The sequence below is a fragment of the Rhizophagus irregularis genome, chromosome 14 (genome assembly GCF_026210795.1).
Source record: "Rhizophagus irregularis chromosome 14, complete sequence".
NCBI lineage: Eukaryota > Fungi > Glomeromycota > Glomeromycetes > Glomerales > Glomeraceae > Rhizophagus > Rhizophagus irregularis.
Genome location: NC_089442.1, coordinates 3,846,103 through 3,866,145, shown reverse-complemented (window position 1 = coordinate 3,866,145; position 20,043 = coordinate 3,846,103). Strand labels below are relative to the sequence as shown.

Here is a 20,043-nt window from a genome sequence, read left to right as displayed (position 1 = left end):
TGTTTGGAAAATTAAGTAAAATTAGTATAGTATTTGATTAATTATTCCGATTTTTTTGAAAAATTAAGCAAAATTCAGTATAGTATTAGATTATATCATTCGATTTGTTTGGAAAATTAAGTAAAATTAGTATAGTATTCGATTAATTATTCTGATTTTTTTGAAAAATTAAGCAAAATTCAGTATAGTATTAGATTATATCATTCGATTTGTTTGGAAAATTAAGTAAAATTAGTATAGTATTCGATTAATTATTCTGATTTTTTTTAAAATTGGCAAAGTTAAGTATAATATTAGATTATATCACTCGATTTGTTTGGAAAATAGTTTAATAGTATAAGTTAAATAGTTTAATAGTATAAGTTAGCTTAATAGTATATCCGGAGTAATTAAATTGATCAAAAGAAAAACTGATCAAAAAAATAGACATAAAAAGGCCATTTTTTCTTAAAAAAAAAATTCTCCCTTTTTCTCATTTGTTAATTTTTGGTACAATAATAATTCTTTTACAATAATCTTTTATTATAGAACAAAGTCATAAAAGTGATAGGTCAGGTAAAAGCCATACCAGATCACATACTAAAAGTCATCGAACCAGCAGAAGCCGAACCAAATCACATCATCGAACTGGCAGAAGCCGTACCAGATCACATACTAAAAGTCATCGAATCAGCAGAAGCCGAACCAGATCAAATACCAAAAGTCGCACCCAAAGTCATACCAATGAAAGGGAGAATGGTCCATTCCATTTGGTTTTGCCCCCTGAATTGGAGCATGCCTACGAAATTGGTAAGCTTCATTCCAATCGGTTACATTCTATACTGTGTAACATATTTATGTATAATGACGAAATCTCAACAATTTTATCGTCTATTTGTTAATGATATGAAACTATTTAACGCTTTTTCGTCTGTTTGTTAACGATTATCAGTATTTCGTAACTTTCAACAATTTTATCGTTTTTTGTTAACGAATATAAAACATTGCTTTTTCGTCTGTTTGTTAACGATTATCTGAGTATTTAACGAAACCTCAACAATTTTATCGTTTATTTGTTAACGATATAAAACTATTTAACGCTTTTTCGTCTGTTTTGTTAACGATTATCTGAGTATTTAACGAAACCTCAACAATTTTATCGTCTATTCGTTAACGATATGAAACTATTTAACGAACTAACTATTTACCAATTTTTCATTTAAGAAAAAAATTCAAAAATTTCTACTAGTGAAAGTAATCGGTTGACATATTTGCTAGAATGTTTGAGGAAATATGATGAAGATAATCAAACTAAGATGTCAGAATCGAGCGCCAAACTCCAGGATACATCGTCATCATCCATTAAAGCTTCCAACATACCTACCGAAATTGTTTCTTCTGATAGTAATGAGAACGGTAAAGAGCAAACATCAAAGATATCGAATCCGAGCGCCAAACTTCAGGATACATCATCATCATCCATTAAAGCTTCAAACAAACCCACTGAAATTGTTTCTTCTGATAGTAATGAGAGCGGTAAAAAAGAGCAAACATCAAAGATATCAGAATTAAATACTAAACTCCAGGATACATCATCATTATTTATTAAAGCTTCCATCAAACCCACTGGATTTGTTTTCTTTATGAGAGCGGTAAAGAAAGAAACATCAAAGGTATCAGAATTGAAATCAAACCTCCGGATACATCATCATCATTATTTATTAAAGATTCCAGGAACAAACCCACTGAATTTGTTTTTTCTGATTATGAGAGCGGTAAAGAGCAAACATTAAAGGTACCAGAATCGAGCGCCAAAGCTCCAGGATACATCAAATCTGTCATTATTTATTAAAGATTTTAGGAACAAACCCACTGGATTTGTTTCTTCTGATGATGAAAGCGGTAAAAAAGATCATCAACCAAGTAAAAAGAAATCCAAGATGCCCGAGAAGTCTAAGAAATCATCTTCCATTAAAGCTTCTAACAAATCTACTGAGGTCGTTTCTTCCGATGATGAAAGCTACCAACCAAAAAAAAATAGCAAGAATAGTAAAAAGAAATCCAAATCTAAGAAGTCTAAGAAGCAAAGAAAACGAAAACAATCAACTTCTCGATCAGATTCTCGGTCAAATTCAAGTTCAGAGAGAACTAGCGGATTGGAAACTGATTCTAGTCCAGCTGCTCCCAGGAAAGTAACTTATCGCAGTTTAACAGAATTACCAAAAGATACGAAAGATAACTTGCGTGTAAGTAATTATTTAATTTCGAATTTATTTAAATGCATGAAACTAACACAAATAAATATTTAGCGAGAAGTAAAATGGAATATCAAACGTATGCCTACAGGCAGTCAACTCGACATCAATAAAACTTTCGAGTCGCAGAAGGATCTGGTAACGAAAATAATCATTCCCGTTCTATTCAAAGTGTTAGATACCAACGCGTATCCGGTTAGCGAAGGTGTGCTATACGAAATGATTTATCAGCGCCACCGCCATCAGAGAGAAGATTTATTAAAAAAAGAGAAATCCGAATCTGAGCAAACTGAAGAAACCAAAAGAAAACATGGCAATTCACGCCAAAGCGAGGTAATATTATATTAATTGAGTTTATTTATGAAACATTAGCTAATTAGCCATTAAAATTGAGAGAATAGAAACGAATAAGACGAACGAACATGGTCAGACATTTACAACTATTAGACGATCCAATTGTCTCAAAGTTAAAGAAATCGGAACTCAATCCAATCATGTTAAAAAATGCGTATCATAGTCCAGAGGAGTCCGAAGTTGATTCGGACAATGATTCAAATGAAAATCGTATTGTAATACGAGATATCAAGTGGAGAAGTGATTGCGTAAGTAAATAATTTTTGCAAATTGTACATTATATTAGCTACTTTGGTAATCCGATTGTATTTTTTAGTTGCGAATATTTTTAACAGACTATTTGGATGTATTATTTTATCAGCAAACAGTTGATAAAAGAAGATGAAAACGAGTTTTTGATAATTCTCAGTATGCTTCGGGGGAGGAAACTGCTCCATTAAACGCACCTTGATGAACGAGATCTGGATACAAAGGATCGATGTTATCGATTATAACTGGGGAGTTAAAGAAATATAGAGAAAATGATGATAATGATGATATTGGACGCCATTCGAAAAGAAACCAAAATCAGTTGAAGGGATCCATGATGATGATGATGATATTGGACACCATTCAAGAAAGAAACCAAAATCGGTTGAAGGGATCCATAATGATGATGATGATATTGGGACCTTCCGTTCGAAAAGAAAGAAACCAAAATCGGTTGAAGGGATCCATAATGTCAAATAAAATTCTTATTAAAATTCTTATATAAAATTTAATTAACTATCATAATATATTAGTCATATAGAATATTTTAGACTAGTAGTATTAATATTACAAATATTCTGCTAATTTTACATCTAATAATATATAATAAATTGAAATTAATTAATTGCGTGTAATATAAATCTGATATAATAAATTGATAAATTAAGTAGCAATTTGGAATCAATCGAAAGCATGTATTGATTCTATATTTTAATTTTTTTACAATCGGACATAGCCTATTGATTACTTTTTAATAAATTATGTGTATATATTGATACAATTAACCAAAATGACATCAATCGGTAAGCTACTAAATAAGAAAAATGGATAACAATAGGTTAATCTAACAAGTAAATAAAAAAAAACTGGATAACAATAAGGTCAATCCTATTGATATCCAGTTGCGAAACAATAAGTGCTTTATTGATAACCTTGCTCGTTAACGATTGGGGCCATTTTATAGTTACCAATCGGGATACCCTGCAAAAATAAATAAAAAAAAATCGGGAACCATCTAGGTCCTTTTAGGATAGCCTAGATGGTCCCCGATTTGGCAGCTTTCGACCTGTGTCATTTATATTTTATTTAATTTTTTATTAACTATTAATCCTAGAAATGTGATTTTACTACCATTTGTTGAGACAATTCTAATGAGCTATATTTCATTCTTTTCTGATCACTAGATCAGAAGTTATTAGCAAACTGCCTGATTGGTGAGTGGTACCGGTATTTAGCGAAAATGCCAATCAGTTATCAATCAATTACCAATCAACTACCTGATTGGTGACCGATTGGTGACTAATTTTTTACTTTTTGACCTGTGTTTATAATCATTACTGTTGACAGTAGTAACAAATATTGTATTAAGTATATATATAAACTGTACTGTATAAAGTGAGAACTTACCAATCAGATTTTATTGTATAATAAATAAAAAAAATTGAAAAGTATATAATGAGTTATGATTGGCTGAAATATTTTCGTACAGTACAGTTTAGCTGACTGTACAGTACAGTTTATCTATTTACCTATTTATCAACCCTTTTGACATTAAAAGTATTATATATAGTTTCAAATAATTCCATATGGTAAAATAGCAAATCTATTTTCATTACATCTAATTTACTACTAACTTTCTTTTCAAATAATCATAATTATTAAGTTTATTTATATTTTTAAGTAATATTGCTATTTTAAATACTTGATTTTCATTATCATATTAATTTCTTTAAAAAAATTTTAGTGCGCAATTTTACTCAAAAAAAATTGGAAATTTTAATCTATTATTTATTATATAAGATGGTTAAAAAGCTTACACATAAAGTTGCTTGCCGAAACCTAGGGGTTTAGGCAAGATGGCGTTTCACCGAAAAGCGAAATTCTGCCGAAACTATATTAAAGTTATATTAAAAAACTGGCAAAACTTTGGAGAAAGGCGAAACTGCCGAAACTTATTATAAATGCCGAAACTGCCGAAACTCTGCCGAAACTATAATAAATCTATAGTAAAATTTTGACGAAACTAATCGTAGGATTTTGAAGAGGTTTAGACAAGCAACCTTACTTACACATACATATTACGTGATTATTAAAGAGAGAAAGGGAATAACCAAAATCTTATGTTATACTTAATAAAATTATATAATTTATAAATATTATAATTTGATTGGTTATTAAATCTGACAAAAAAGGGGAGGGGAGTAAAACTGAATATTACATGATATGTGTAATTCCTCTTATATAATAATAAACAGATCATCTAACTACTTTAATTGTTAATGCAATTAAAAAAAGTCAAGTTTGATTAGAATTAAATTGGTAATCTTGTAGATTATTTAATATTTAATCATTAATAATAATGATTTTAATTTTAAAGAATATATAAAATCACATTCAAATCCAATACTATCCAATATTTATGTAAAAGATTAATTTTTTCATCAAAGAATGCAGATTTATTTCGATCATAAATATAGTTAGTTACAGTCAACCCTTGTTATAACGAACCCTAGATTCCAGACTTCAACTTCGCTATAAGGCTATAGTGAAGATTTTAAGAGATTTGATTGGTTAATTCATTATAGTAAGGGAAATTTATTATAGTTGTCTGAAAAATTCACTATATCAAGGGTTTACTATATCAAGGTTTGACTGTATATGTTTCTGCAAATTAATGGAACATAGAGTTTTGAATAAATTGACTAAATTCAAGTAATCTGACAGATTGACCTGATTACTCACCTGAATTTATTAATTTAAGTTGTAACATTAATATAATTTGAATAACTTATTGACCTGAAATTATTGATTCTATATAACAAAAGTGAGTTGCAATATTAGGATTCAATCATTTTTTATATTGATTTTATATAAAAAAAAAGTGAATTGTAGTATTGAAATTTACTTTTTTATATTAATTATATATAAAAAGTAAATAAAATTATAAAAATAATATTATATTTTAATAGGACCCCGCTTACTTCTAATAGAGGTCTCCGAAAATATAAGGTAAAATTTATATTAAAAAAAAATTTTAGGTCTCTTAATAGATAAAGGTAAAATTATATATATGACAAATAAAGGTCTCCGGATATGTAAGGTAAAGTTAAAATAGGTTTCCGGTTTTATAAGGTAAAATCAAATATAAGTTTACAAATGTTTCGGTAAATAATAAAGTAAAATTGTATATAAAATTTAATATTTACCTTATATATACTAATTTGAAATATTGTACAACAATTATTACAATATTTGGTAATATACGTTTTATAATTTTTTCTCAAAATAAAAAATTTATTCTCTTCTTTATACTTGTAAAAACCATTTTATATTTTTAATTTTATTTGCATTAGCACTATCTTTTTGAAAATTATTACAAAAATTAGCTTTTAAAATATAAAAATTCGTACAGCAATTAGCAACTTCAGAATTTAATTTCAGTACTTTGGTTAAATCAAATCATATTTTACTATCTAAGAAAGTTGTTTAGTAAGGTCGAACTACTTATATTTGAATTTTTATAGCAGTTGGAGTAATATTTATTGCATACGAGCATTTTTTTATTTTAATATTAACTTAAAATTTACGTTTTTTGTTTATTAAATTCGGAGCGTAATTTGGGCATTTTAGTCAAATGAAATCACCTTTTTAAGCTTAAGTAATATTGTTCGGCGAGATCGAAACTACCTAAATATTAATTTTCATAAGAATCAGTTTAATATTTACGGAATACGAGCAATTTTCGCACTTTTAATTTTTTTTATTTTCCCGATCAGTGATTATAGGGCGTAATTTGGGCACTTTGGTCAAATGAAATCACTTTTTCATGCTTAAGTAAAGTTGTTCGGCAAGGTCGAAAATATTTAGATAAATATTTTCATAGCAGTTGGATTAATACTTATGGGGTACGAGCATTTTTTCATAATAATACCAATTACGAATTTATTTTTTTTAAAAAAAAATTAATTAGATTTTTTTAAAGAAAGTAAGTGAATAATAGTTTCGAAGTAAAGTTAAAGATGTGTGTCTTTAAGATTTTTTTTATAGTATTTTTGTAATTCAAAGTACTTTTTTTACTAATAAAAGTTATTTATCTTTAAAGAATAAGAATTAAACTTAGTAAAATAAAAAATTTTTAAAATTTATTGTAATGATTATAAAATATTTTGTTTATTTAATATTTAAAAAAATTTAGGTCTCTGAAAATCTAAGGTAAAATTTAATATAATTTTAAAAGGTTACTATATATATATGGTAAAATTATGAGATAAGAAAGGTTGGTAAAATTACTAGTAAATCTGAAATTTTGCCCGGAGACCTTTATTAGAAGTAAGCGGGGTCCTATTTTAATAAAGACTTTTTTAAAATTAAATAGTAGAGATATCTAATTTAATCTTAAAATCTTATTTGTATTCTCTTATTTTGCATAAATATTAATAATGTAAAAGTATATGTATCATAAATTATTGATTATAAAAGATTAAAGCTTTTGGATACTTAATTATATTATTAAACTTTTTAATTTTTTGTATCCTTTTTAAAATAATCATCTATTAAATAAACTTATATAAGGTTTTTTTTCACTTAAATTTTTAACCATTTTCTATGATTTAAGAATTCTGATTAGTTTTATTATTATTATTATTAAATACAATTATTTTATTTTTTCTTTAAAAAAGAAAGTTTGAAAACTAAAATATTATAATAAAATTTTTTAAAGAATCTATTCCTAATTTAAGATTTATTTGAATTCATCCAATAAAATTTTTGTAATATTCTCATTAATCATTATTAATCTTTATTTGAAATATAAAATAATTATATCATCTGAATCAGTATCTTAAGATTACCATCTGAATTTATTAATGGATCCATCTGTCTAAAAATATCAGATACAGATATTTGACTTCAATCCAGATTGAAGAATCAATTCAAATTTAACAGATTTAGAATTAGAACATTATATTGTAAACTCTTATTTATTTATTTATTTTTATTTTATAATTTAATGGTTTATATATGCTTACATTAAAATTAGCTTTATAAAAATGAAAACTATTTTCTAAATTAGCTATACTCACCCGTATGGATATAACTATCAAATTTCTCAAATATCCATATTATATTATCATTGTATTAACATTAAAAGCAAATAAAAACAAAAGCCAAACCCTTTCATAATCACTATAAAATCCTCATACAGAGAAGGCACAAAATGGAGTGAAAGCTCATAGCGGTAGGAGATACCCTTCCCAACCCAGGAAGAAAAATTGTATACTGAAAATATACTGAATTTTAATAATATATAAAGTTTAATAAATGTATTATTTAATTGCCAATCCGTCTAAAATCGGCACTGCGTTACTAATAAAATTCGGGGATATTAACGATAATAAAAAACCCCGTTTTTTACATCTCACGCACGGGATAAACTTTCACCCATTTCACCCATTTCACAAATAAAAGTACCCTTCGATTTTTTACTAGTTCTATAAAGAAAAATATTTTAAAAAAGTCTTTAAAAAAGCTTAGAAAGCCAAAAAATATATGTTTGTAATGTAAATAACATAATATAGTAAAATAAAATATTGAAATTTCTTACATTTTAAGGTGTAAATCTGACGCGCGTACATAGTAAACTCATTATTTTGCATATGAACGTATAATTTTTTTTTGCAAATTCTTTTTTTTCAAGTATTTTTTCAGTATATCATATGACTTTATTTATAGTTAATATATCGTCTATGAAAATATCCTTTTCTGAAGATTGTGTTCTAGCACAAAATCGGCAAATTTAACCCCGAATTTTATTAGTAACGCAGTGCCGTTCTTAGACGAATCGGCAATTAAGTATAATTTGGGTATATTTTTTATAAGTTAATTATATACATAATTAATACTGAAAATATGTTTAAATATATTGTTTTTGATATGGAAATAACCTACAAAACATCCTTAAATTTTGTCCGTTTAAGTATATTTTAAGTGTAAATATTTTATATTTATTTTATTATTAATTTCTACTTTAGTTTAAGTATAATAAACGGATATATTATATATTAAAAAGTATATTTGAATATATTAAAATGCAATTTCAGTATACTTTACATACATTTTAATAATATATTAATTATAATTCAAATCGAAACAATGTATATTTTTAGTTGAATTAAAGATTATTTAATTTATAATAAACTAATATTTATTGTATATTTTGATAATAAAAAGATTATGCAATGAGTATTTAATATACATGTTATAGATATGGTTTAATTATATTTTAATTATTTTCAGTGCGTTAAAAAAGGTTATTTTAATTATAATAAATTGTACATTTTGATAATAAAAAGATTATTTAATATACATGTTATAGATATGGTTTAATTATATTTTAATTATTTTCAGTGTGTTAAAAAAGGTTATTTTAATTATAATAAATTAATTTTTTGTGTACATTTTAATAACATCAAGAATTCATTTTTAAGATAATATGGTTTGAATAAATGCATAAATAATATTGAACATAATTATGAAAAGAAAGACAGTTACAAAAGACTTATTCTGTACTTTATTATAATAATAACTTGAGATCTACTTACCCAAAAGAATATCATATGAAAAAATACATATGGTATATTATTCTAATATATATATTCAAAAGTAAAAAATATAAAAAGATAGTTATGGAATAGCAATAATTTATAAAGACTGATACATATCTACTAAATTATCTTTTGCTTAATTTTTGTAATATTGCGTTGCGAAATATAAAAAAAAATACGTTACTATAACTGATGCAATTATAACATGAGATTTGGCGAATATCTTCTACATACTCCCTTAAGTAACATCATAGTCTAGTAAGCCTCAACCACACCCTGTTGTAAAGAAGATACGTAACTGACTCTTTAGACTTCACAATAGGATATTGTGTGATAAAGAATCTGAAAATATAAATATATTCTATTTTCATACCTATTTAACAGCTTTAAAAACCTTTTATTGATAAATATAAACACAATATTAATGTAACTTTTTAACAAAAAATAAACACATAAGCAAAGTATTAAAGTACTTTTTAATAAAAGTTTAATAAAAGAAAGAAAAATAAATACTAAAGATAAAAAAGTCAAACGGTAATAAATAAATAAAAGATCTTAATAAATAATGCAATATTTACTATTTTTAACTACACTAATTATAATAGATAATCCGCGTTTAACTATTTTTAGAGAGAATTAATAAATTTACCAAATAATAGGTTATCTGATTTATTCAATTCTACCAGCATTATAACCATTATTTTATTAGGAATGATAAAGTAAAATTTACTTTTTATTATTTAAACATGTTTAAATTGCAAATAACGGGTTATCTGACTAATATAGACTGTATTTAATATCTATATTTTTCATTTTCTACCTCTTTCACGTCTTCCTTTTTTTTTTGGCTATTTTGTGGTGCTTCTAAAGAAGATTCTTATTGCAGAGGAAGTACTGGAGATTCTTCTTGTGTTCTTCGTGTTTCTTCTTGTCATGCTACTTCTTCTTGCACTTTTTGTGCCGCTTTTTCTTGCACTTCTTTTGCTGCCTCTTCTTGCACTGGAAGAGATCGATTTTTTTTTTGTTTAAATAGTATCCTAAAAATAAAATAACAAATGATTAATAACAAAAATAAAACAAATAATTTACAAAATTATTATAACTCACGTTTTTTTTAAATGGTACTGATTAACATTTCTTTAACAGCTCAGTCACCTGCAGTTACAGGAAAATCGGGAGCTTTCTTCTTAAACTACAATGAAAAGTTAGTTGGCTATCAATAAACTTTTTGAAAAAAAATAATAATAATAAAAGACAATATTTACAGCACGAACAACTTGGGATGTTACCAAGGTCTTTTGGATTCTATAACTTAAAGCAAAATCCACATTTTTCTCATAAAGACGCTCCTTCATCATGTCCTATTATAAAAATAATGAGTAAAATAATAAAATATAAATTTAACTTTTTATTAAAAAGCTAAAATAATTAATTACTAAATAGCTGAGCCAGCGCTGCTTTTGATCTCTTAAGCCAATAGCATCCTGTAATTTATATTTATGCATGGGCCTATAGATTTGCTTATTAAAAGTCATATGGTTAGATTGCTTATTTTTGGGCAATTTGTGAAGTCACATGTTGAGTTTGCTTATTTATTTTAATAAAAACCTTGCGTAGAGCTATTATAAAAATTTTGACCTTTCTTGTTACCTATATATATATTGCTCAGGATCCTGGTAGTATTTACATGTAGCTAGCTTTTAGTTAAAAAGAAAAATACAGGTTCTAGTTAAAACTGCATTGGGCAAATTTTTAGGTGGATCTTGACAGTTACCTAAAAATTTTATTTGTATCATTGTTTGTAATGATGATATGATTGTTTAGGTAACAGATCGATTTTTTTTTAAAGAAAGTAGTCATGTTTCATAATGCTTAATTCTTATATGTATTTTATTCTTCTTATTTTTATAAGTTTAGTATATGTAAGTAAGCATAGTAGTTATAATATGACAAGACCACATTTATAATAAATTAATAAAAAAAAAGTTATTCATTAGTGTATTATTATTAAAGAATTGAATAACTATTCATTTTGACAACTAAAAGTAAAGTATCTATCAAAGTGATATCTGCATTGTTAAAAATAACTATATTTTTATCAATAGTAATAAAACAATAACAATTGTAATATAATATAATATTAATTATTTATCTTTTAATTAGTTATAATTTTTGCTTTTTACACTTGAAACTTTCTTGTTTTGTAAGTTATTACTTTTTACTTTTTGCTTTTTTATTAATATTATATATATAATTTAAGAAATAATTTTATATAATGAATTTTCTGAATTTACAATTTAATGTAAAAAATTAAAGGGAATTTGCTAGAGTTTATAAGTGGTAACCATTATTACATAATTTAATTCCGGCCAAAATTATAATTTGGTCAGTTAAAAAAATACTGGACATTTATAAATATAAATATGTAAAACTTGTATTTACCAAACTTTGCATTTAAGGAAACTTATTCTACTCATAAATTACTATTAATTTACAATTAGATCAATATTTCAGCAAAAAAAATAATTTTGTGTAGCCACCTGTGAAACAAAAATTTGCTGTTAAAGTATAAATTTTATTGAATCTGTTTATTATACGACTTTACATAAATTATAAACAAGTTATTTATTTTTTCATTTTATATTATTTAACAACAAAAAAATGCTTAATGAAATATACAGAAAAATAAAGTGTAATATTTTTAAATTCCTTTTATATGATCAGTATTTGCACTGACGTCTATGATCCATTTTCCATCAGGATTTACAGCATTTAAAGAATTAATAGCTTCTTCATTTTTCCTTTCAATTTCAGTTTTTTCACTGTCATCAGTATCGTTAACATCACTGACTGTGATATCGGGGATCCCACCACCTTCAACACCTTCAGAATCTTCTTTTGGTATCCATTTAGCTCTAGATACTGCACAAAATCCAGCTTCCTTCCAACCAGCAGATTTAGAACAAGCTTCTTGAATAACATTAAAGCACCATCCATGAGTAACCATAATTAATACTACATCAGTATCTAACTTTTCACTATCTTCAGATGATCTACTTTGTTTAATTTGTTGAATGAATGGAGATGATATTCCTGCCAAAGCACTTTGACATCTTTTAAGTACTTCATGTATTCCTTCAGGATATTTAGGAAGTTCATTAAGTACTGGTGTATAAGAAAAATCAACTTCAAAAGGATAATTACTATTATCTTCTTTGCCACTCTTCTCATGTATCTCTTCAAACCTTTTGCTAATGATACTATTTGGTACAGCTTGAGGAAAATAAGCTGAAGTATGCCATTCTGCTAATGACGAATCAATTCTAAATTTTATTTTTGAATTTGGTTCTGACGCAGATATTCCTTCTGCAATACCGATACCCGTTTCTGTTGTACGTGCAAATGGACTTGTTATAATAAAAAATTTTGCATTCCTTTTTGTATCATTAGAAATAGATTCTTGTTGAAGTGTATAAATATAAGAACCAGTTTGTTTGGCTTGTCGTTTTCCTCTTGGAGTCAATGGTGGATCAAAAGGCGTAGGTGAAGTGTAAACAAAACTTGGCTCTACATGATCCATACGTTCTCCGTGTCTTACTATATATAAAGTAAGTGACATCTTTAATTTAATTTAAAAGAAATAATTGAAATAATTGAAAAGAGGGAAAGAAGTAAGGAAAAAGGTTCAATTCTCAATGTCTTTATAATTTTTTGATCGGAGTTTATGGATCATTAGAGGTTCCGGCATTATCGAAATACAGTAACTGTATTTGGAATAAGTTATAAAGAATCATCCGAATAGAACGTTAATTCAATTTTCTGTAATACAAACAATAGTTTATGAATGAGAAAAGGAATTTATAGAAATTCTCTCAGTAAAGTATTTACGGAATATTATTGCAATGATCGCCACGTGTCGTATGGCGTTTTTGCTTCTAGAAACAGTTTTTTGGGTTTATTTACAATTAATATAGGTTTAGTTTATTTACTAATTTATTAAAGTGGTTTATATATTTAAATATAATGAAGCGAATGACGATTAAAAAATCATTCAAACAGTTTATTAATCACATTCAAAAAAAAAAAGAAAAAAAAATAATAATAATTAACAAAGTAAAAAGCAAAATGAATAGACTTCATGATGCCAAATTAAAAAATAACTTAACATGAAATAATCTTAATTCGCATATTTCTTCTTGTATCATGAAAACTATTGTACAATACTTTACCTAAATGAATCCTATATTATTTGGTTTGATTATGTTTTTTGCAATTTTTTGCTCATTCTGAAAATTTAATTTAAAACATAATGAAATTGTTAGCTAAATTCAATTAATTCACTCTTTATCCCTGCGTTGCCTAGAAGCTAGATGTCTCCGCCTAAAGACAGCGATAAAGTCATTGGTGATGCGTCGTAGCTTATTCCAATCTTGTTCTTGTATCGCTCTATATTAAAAAATTAATGTGAAATCTTATAAATTAGAAATATTCGAACAAAATATAAACTTACAAATTGTAATCTTTTATAAAGCTGTTTTTTGCTTCTGATGTTAAATTAGAATCTTGTAGTTGCTGAATAATTTCGGATATCCATTGTTTACATTCCAATGGGTATAATTTAGACAAAGCCGACAATATTTCATGAATCTCGGCGTGTTGAATATCTCTTGGAAAAGTGTACATAAGACCTTTGAATATGTTTTCAAGGAATGAAGTACCGTATTGCTTCCATAAAGTATCATGAATCGCTGAGGCTGCACTCAGAGAAGCTTCCGTAGGTGATGTGGGAGTAATAGTAACGTTAGTTTGTACACCGGAAGGTGGTCGTTGCTGTTTTTGATTTTCTCTAAAATTAAGCAACCTATTAAAAAACAAAATAATAGCAAATAGCGCATCAGGTTGTTGTATTGATAGGCATGAAATTCCAGCTTGAAATACTGATGGGAATATGGCCGATTGTGAATAAGTAATAGGTGCGTCAAATAGCGCAAGATTAAGACGGAAATAATCTTCAATTACTATAAAAAAAAATTTTTTTTTGTTAAAATAGACGACTATAAATTACTTTGATATATAAATACATTAAAATACCATCAGGGATGTCAGCAGGTTTTTTTCCATTCAAAAGATTAAACATTGATACACTTAATCTTTCAACAAAAGATAACATTGCCATTGTCATTTCTGTTCCTTCACCATCGCAATGTTCCTGAACACACTTGGTTGCAACCCACAAATAGCAACTCAAAAATGTTTGACCAAATACTGTAACTAAACGTTCCATTAGGTCAGGAAGCAACGGTCTAAAAGGAATTCGATAAAACACAACACAGTATTTAAAGCATTTACAAAGACTCTCTGATAAATGAGAATCAGATCCAAAATGAACCAAAAGTAGATCAAATACAGGCCATAATTCTTGTATAATAGTAATACAAGGATGAACTAGACCAGTATTCACATCTGCCGTACTGGTTTCTTTTTTGGGGTCAGCAACTACCCTAATAATTATTGAAAATTGTTCGAGTTTATCTTTGAAGGAGAAGGAGATTATATTAATATTTTCTTTAAAAAATTAAAAGTATTCAACAATAAATCATATGGTAATCTTGCTTACCACAAGCAAACCTAATCTCCTTATCGGTCGCAGAAGCACCCTTATTAGCAAACTCATGTAGCCATTGTGCGATTGGAAGACAAAACATTTGTAATGCTTTTAGTAGTTCTGCTGGACGAACAGCTGCAACAACATGCGAAACTGCCTCTGTCACTTCAAATAAATCTATCCCACGAAGTGTATTCGTAACGTTAAGATAGAAAGGGTGAAGTTGTGGAAGATATTCAATCAGCAGCTATAAAATCAAAAGAGTTAATAAAGATTATTCAACTTGAAAAGTAATGAAAATTAAAATAATATAAAATATACCTCACTGCAATCTTTACATAAATATTTCAATGCTAATGCTGCTGCTGCAGAGACTTCTTCATTATCAAATCCAGAAGAAATAAAATTTAATTGATATGGAATGAATTGTGGATGAAACCTAGTCCAATAAGAATATCTTGAAATCACCAAAGTAGCTGCGTAACGAATTTTTGGATGATCTGGCAGTTGTTGCAAAAGTTGCATAATTTGTGGCAAATAAACGTCTTCTTCATCCTCTATTTCAGATCCCATAGCACGTAAAGAAAATAATGGTGCTTCAATTTCTTGCCAGTCTACAGTCTTTCCATTTGCTGAATCTGCGAGTTGCCTTGATAAAGTGGCAAATGGTTTGGACAAGCACTCTGCAGATCCAGAAATCAAACAACTATCTTTAAGAACGTCACCCATTACATGCCGAAATTCGCGGAATTCGTCTCGTTTCTCAGCAGACCAAGTTGAAAGATCTTTTGGATAATGCAAATGTTTGATCATAATATCAACCAAATTGGAATATATATCCTTAAATTTATCTCTAATGTTCGCGTGACGTGGTTGATACAATGTGTCGGCTAAACGATGCCAGAAATAAAAGGTTATTCTAACTATTTCTGTATCTTGATAAGCTGTACACTCAACTATACTTTCTACAATACTTCTAAAATCGTCAGCATGCTGAACCACAAGATCCAAATATGATTCCCCGGCATGTGTGAATATTCTACAATATCCTCGTACTTTGTCGTCATCTTCTTCTTCCATTGCACTTTTTAATGCTGCTCTCAAAGGCAGCAATCTTGGATATATTTGCTCAATTATTGGCATTGACTCAGGAATTTCCCGCGTTTCATTAATTATTCCACATACTACATCAACTGCAATATCATATAATTCATCCGATTGTAGAGCATCAAATGAAAGACCTAAAAATGGACTTTTTTCTAAAGTTCCAATTGCAATTTCTCCAGACTGTAACCAGCTATGAAAACATTCAAACACTTTTTTTTGATAATCAGTATTTGTACCTAAAAGCCAATAATAAATTAGGATATAATTATTGTAACTTAATTAGATAATGATTTTTAAATACAATTACCCGAGTTTTGTAAATAAACCAAAAGCATTTGTAAAACTTCATTGGCATTATCAGTCAACAATTGCCTGGATCGCACACGATAATCTTTATCCTATAGATATTAATTGAATTATAATAACGAAATCCTAATTAAAGGACAAGATAGTTCCCACTTACCGATATAGGTATTCGATTATTTGTATTAATCTCTTCTGGCAATATTTTAAGAAACTCGAGCAAACAAGTTACTGTTTCCGGGTTCTTACCATATAATTCTGTGAATTGGTGTAAAACATTTTGCCATTCGGGCATTTGAAGTGCTAAGCACGCTAGGGAAATACATAATTGGGTAACAATCGATCGAGGACCAGAACGATATTGGTAGAGTAGTTCTAAAAGAGAATCACGGAGGTTATTGCGAGCTGTTGCATCGAGCTGATGTAGGTCAAGAATTATCTTTATTGTTAATAATCGATATGTAATAGGTTAATTCCAAAAAAAATATTAATAATTGAATAAATTGAATAGTAACGCGTCAAAGATTTAAAAGAAAAAAAAATAAATAAATACAAAAAACATACCTTTTGCCGAAAAGTACCTGCTGCGAAATGACGCGCCGCTTCCGATTGAGGTGTTAATTGAGGAGATCTTAACACTTGATTTGCTATCGTCCAAGCTTCCGACTGCAGTTGACGACATTATAAAAGAAAAGGTGGGAATCTTTATAATGCTTGTGAAGAAATCTAACAAAGCTTGTTGTCATTAACTTAGATCAGCAATCGCCAATAATTTACCGTCTTCCGAAAAGCTTGTAACCAAGAGTCAGCTTGCTCTCTTCTTACTTTGTCTTGCGAATTATATAAAGTATTCACTTCGGCTAAAAACTTCTCCGTCGTATCAGTAGTCATAGTCAAATCTTTTGGTCTGATGAAAATTCACAGTAAAATTTATTGTCTTTGAACACGCAAGCTATTTACTTCAGTTCTCTCGACCTAAATTTTCTCGCCAGGTTTATATCTATGATATGGTATCATACCAAAATTTATTATCAATAAATTTCGAAAAATTCAAAAAAGTCGGGCTTTTTGATCATCATACTCACGAGATTACACTATGATTAATTGCTGATTTAATCACTGATTAGGATAAAGTTTGACAAAAAAAAAAGTCACGGTATTATTTTTACATCGATTGTTATTCACTATTCACATGACAAATTATTGTAAATGTTTATATCTTTAATCAATATATTTATGTGATAAAATAGTTTCTATGGATTTAATCTTCACAAATATACAAATTATTAAAAAATAAATATATTATACTGTAACTACCAATTTGAATAATGTTATAAAGAAGGTGGGAATACCGTTTCTTTAAAATTACCCCAAAGTCCTTTATCATAAATATTGCGTACTTCAGACATGGATTTGACTTGCCTTCCGAGTTGTTTACTATTTTCTCCATTAGCTTCGCTTTCACCTTCTGATGACTTATTTTTTCGATGTCTAGCAGGCTGTATCCAATAGATAGCAGTTGTCCTACCTTTAACTATTGAAACCTCTTTATTCTTCTTTTTCCTCCTTCTAGATTCCTCTTCAATTTCTCTTTCAAAAACCCAAAGATCTCCGGTCATTATTATTTCTTCTATTTCTTCCCATTTAAATGCTTCATTTGCTGTTGTGCCATTATATACCAAACTAAGTTGATAACAAAAGAAAATTAATATGACCAATCCAACAAGAAGTGCAAAAATACCTAATGCACCAAGAACCCTTTCATGGTGAATTAAAAACTGGTAAATAATGATAAAACAATATCAAATTAATTAAATTACCAAAATCTTTCCCAATAATATGTTAAATAGTATTTAGCATACCAGTGCAGCCTGATATGTTGAAATCTTAACTTTTCTTCCAGTCTGTATGGAAGTAATCCAGGCCTCAGCTAAATTCATTTTCTTGGCTATATCCAAAAATATGTGATAGATCAAATATGCACCGTAAAAGCAAATTTGAATAGTAGCATATAGAAAAAGAAGGAAATAGCGATAGTTCTTCAAACCAACACAGTTATTAATCCATGAACCTGAATATAAAATTAAATATTTTGATTGCACTTAAATAATATAACGATATAATTAATATTAGTTATCAACTCACAGTGATGATCAGACTTTGCGACACACATTTCACATAGAGAACAATGTTTCGAACGAGCAGGCCTAATTTTAAAATCATTAATCAAAAGTTATAAATTTAATGATCTTACATATTTTAGGAAACTTACTTTAGAAATAGGCATGTTTTACATTCTTTTGGCTCGAATATCAAAAAATCATATTCGAACATTTTGCAAGCTTTAATAACATTCTCCCTTGTAACCTTGCCTGGATCACTCTTACATGCTATAAAAAATGACGCATATGTAAAGAATATAACTATCGGAACAAGATATCTAATTGAGGGATGTAATTTATTTATAGTTAATCAACATATATATTGTCTGAGTTTAATGTTAAAAAGAATTATCATTTCTTGACACGTACACTACTTACTTATGCACATCAGAAAGATAGTGACCAGGAATATTAGGCCATGCAGTTATGTAAAATAATAAAATTGACCCTGTTAGAAGTGTTAAATATACTATCTAAATATAAAACGATTTACTTGTTAGAATACAATATAAAAGTAGATAATAATTCAAAAATCATGTGTAAGACTTTATCATAAACAACAAACATTCTTACCACTAACACTGGGTTTTTTTTTTCCATAAAATAAACGCAAAGCCGATCGCAAGTTTCTGTTGTACGACCTTCACAAACTTTTCGATAAGAATGTCTAAATTTTTAACAAAGTAATTTAGAAAAATCGAAAAATATTCGAAGTTAACGTAATTAACTCACCCTATCCATTCAATTAATGTTACTGTAAAAAAATGATTTAATTTTCCAATTGGGCCATTTCTAAATTAAATTAAATATTGTCAAATATAAATTTATAATGATTCGTATAAGCAAGTACGTACCTGAAATGTGAAGACGGGCCCATTATCAACACAAAAATAAAGAAACAGAGAACCGCTAAATATAATGTAATTCCTATAAAAAAATCCTTTACAAAGAATATAAAATTTATAAATCATCTTATCTTTAATTAAACCTAAAATATACACAAAAACCTTACCATTTTTCAAGACAAGTATTTTGAACTTGGAATTTAAATAAATACAAGGAAACAAGTTTTTACTACTCATTCAATAGTATCCAATCAGAGTTGTTTAAAAATGATCAGGCCGATCAATAAACCTTGTGTCGCGATTTGTTGCGTTAGAAGCACAATGCAAAATCGAGGATCTAATTCTAACAAATTGTCACTACATATTCACACGGATTCTGATTTCGAGTAAAATATAAATATTTTAAACATTTTCGTGCAAACTGAAAAGCATTCGATTATTATGGAAGCCATCAATTTCCGATTTCGTGAGAGTAATTATTACGCGTTTACATTCCGCCTAACTTCAAAACAGATTTATCGCAAAGTTTTTCATATTCTTAGAATAAATATAGAAATTAAGAATTATTAAAGGATATGAAAA

At 27.6% G+C, this 20,043-nt stretch overlaps 5 protein-coding genes across 6 annotated transcripts; 1 reads left to right on the top strand and 4 right to left on the bottom strand.

Annotated features, from left to right (window-relative positions):
* Window positions 1–1,295: 1,295 nt before the first annotated feature.
* OCT59_006541 (uncharacterized protein) lies at window positions 1,296–3,317 on the top strand (the record flags this gene model as incomplete). Its single annotated transcript, XM_066141322.1, has 5 exons — window positions 1,296–1,652; window positions 1,797–2,225; window positions 2,289–2,567; window positions 2,636–2,836; window positions 3,147–3,317. The coding sequence occupies 5 exons, from the start codon at window positions 1,296–1,298 to the stop codon at window positions 3,315–3,317; spliced, it is 1,437 nt and encodes a 478-aa protein (XP_065998120.1).
* Window positions 3,318–10,370: 7,053 nt separating this feature from the next.
* Window positions 10,371–10,944, bottom strand: OCT59_006540 (uncharacterized protein; the record flags this gene model as incomplete). Its single annotated transcript, XM_066141321.1, has 4 exons — window positions 10,371–10,438; window positions 10,595–10,631; window positions 10,705–10,800; window positions 10,876–10,944. 4 exons carry the CDS (start codon window positions 10,942–10,944, stop codon window positions 10,371–10,373), a joined length of 270 nt encoding a protein of 89 aa, XP_065998119.1.
* Window positions 10,945–11,973: 1,029 nt separating this feature from the next.
* OCT59_006539 (uncharacterized protein) lies at window positions 11,974–13,188 on the bottom strand. The gene has a single exon (XM_025318301.2). It carries the CDS (start codon window positions 13,056–13,058, stop codon window positions 12,141–12,143), a length of 918 nt encoding a protein of 305 aa, XP_025176510.1. The 5' UTR covers window positions 13,059–13,188; the 3' UTR covers window positions 11,974–12,140.
* Window positions 13,189–13,776: 588 nt separating this feature from the next.
* OCT59_006538 (uncharacterized protein) lies at window positions 13,777–17,490 on the bottom strand (the record flags this gene model as incomplete). Of its 2 annotated transcripts, XM_025318300.2 has the most annotated exons (9): window positions 17,232–17,490; window positions 17,019–17,120; window positions 16,615–16,893; window positions 16,459–16,549; window positions 15,366–16,387; window positions 15,057–15,291; window positions 14,531–14,971; window positions 13,950–14,457; window positions 13,777–13,885 (listed from the first exon to the last, which is right to left on the bottom strand). In XM_025318300.2, the coding sequence occupies exons 1-9, from the start codon at window positions 17,343–17,345 to the stop codon at window positions 13,777–13,779; spliced, it is 2,901 nt and encodes a 966-aa protein (XP_025176509.1). In that variant the 5' UTR covers window positions 17,346–17,490. The 2 variants fall into 2 exon arrangements, with proteins under 2 accessions (XP_025176509.1, XP_065998118.1); XM_066141320.1 differs by lacking the exons at window positions 17,019–17,120; window positions 17,232–17,490 and having other exon boundaries at window positions 16,615–16,971.
* A 167-nt stretch (window positions 17,491–17,657) lies between these two features.
* On the bottom strand, window positions 17,658–19,650 carry OCT59_006537 (uncharacterized protein). Its single transcript, XM_025318299.2, has 9 exons — window positions 19,629–19,650; window positions 19,471–19,556; window positions 19,349–19,408; window positions 19,190–19,283; window positions 18,995–19,089; window positions 18,727–18,894; window positions 18,600–18,661; window positions 18,317–18,525; window positions 17,658–18,232 (listed from the first exon to the last, which is right to left on the bottom strand). Exons 1-9 carry the CDS (start codon window positions 19,629–19,631, stop codon window positions 17,786–17,788), a joined length of 1,224 nt encoding a protein of 407 aa, XP_025176508.2. The 5' UTR covers window positions 19,632–19,650; the 3' UTR covers window positions 17,658–17,785.
* Window positions 19,651–20,043: the final 393 nt, after the last annotated feature.

Coding starts and splice junctions, on each gene's coding strand:
- OCT59_006537 (XM_025318299.2), bottom strand. Junction 19,090..19,189: donor AAAAAAACCCAGTGTTAGTG/GTAAGAATGTTT, acceptor TTTTATATTTAG/ATAGTATATTTAACACTTCT. Junction 18,233..18,316: donor CAACATATCAGGCTGCACTG/GTATGCTAAATA, acceptor ATTATTTACCAG/TTTTTAATTCACCATGAAAG.
- OCT59_006539 (XM_025318301.2), bottom strand. CDS start 13,058: ATGTCACTTACTTTATATATAGTAAGACACGGAGAACGTATGGATCAT.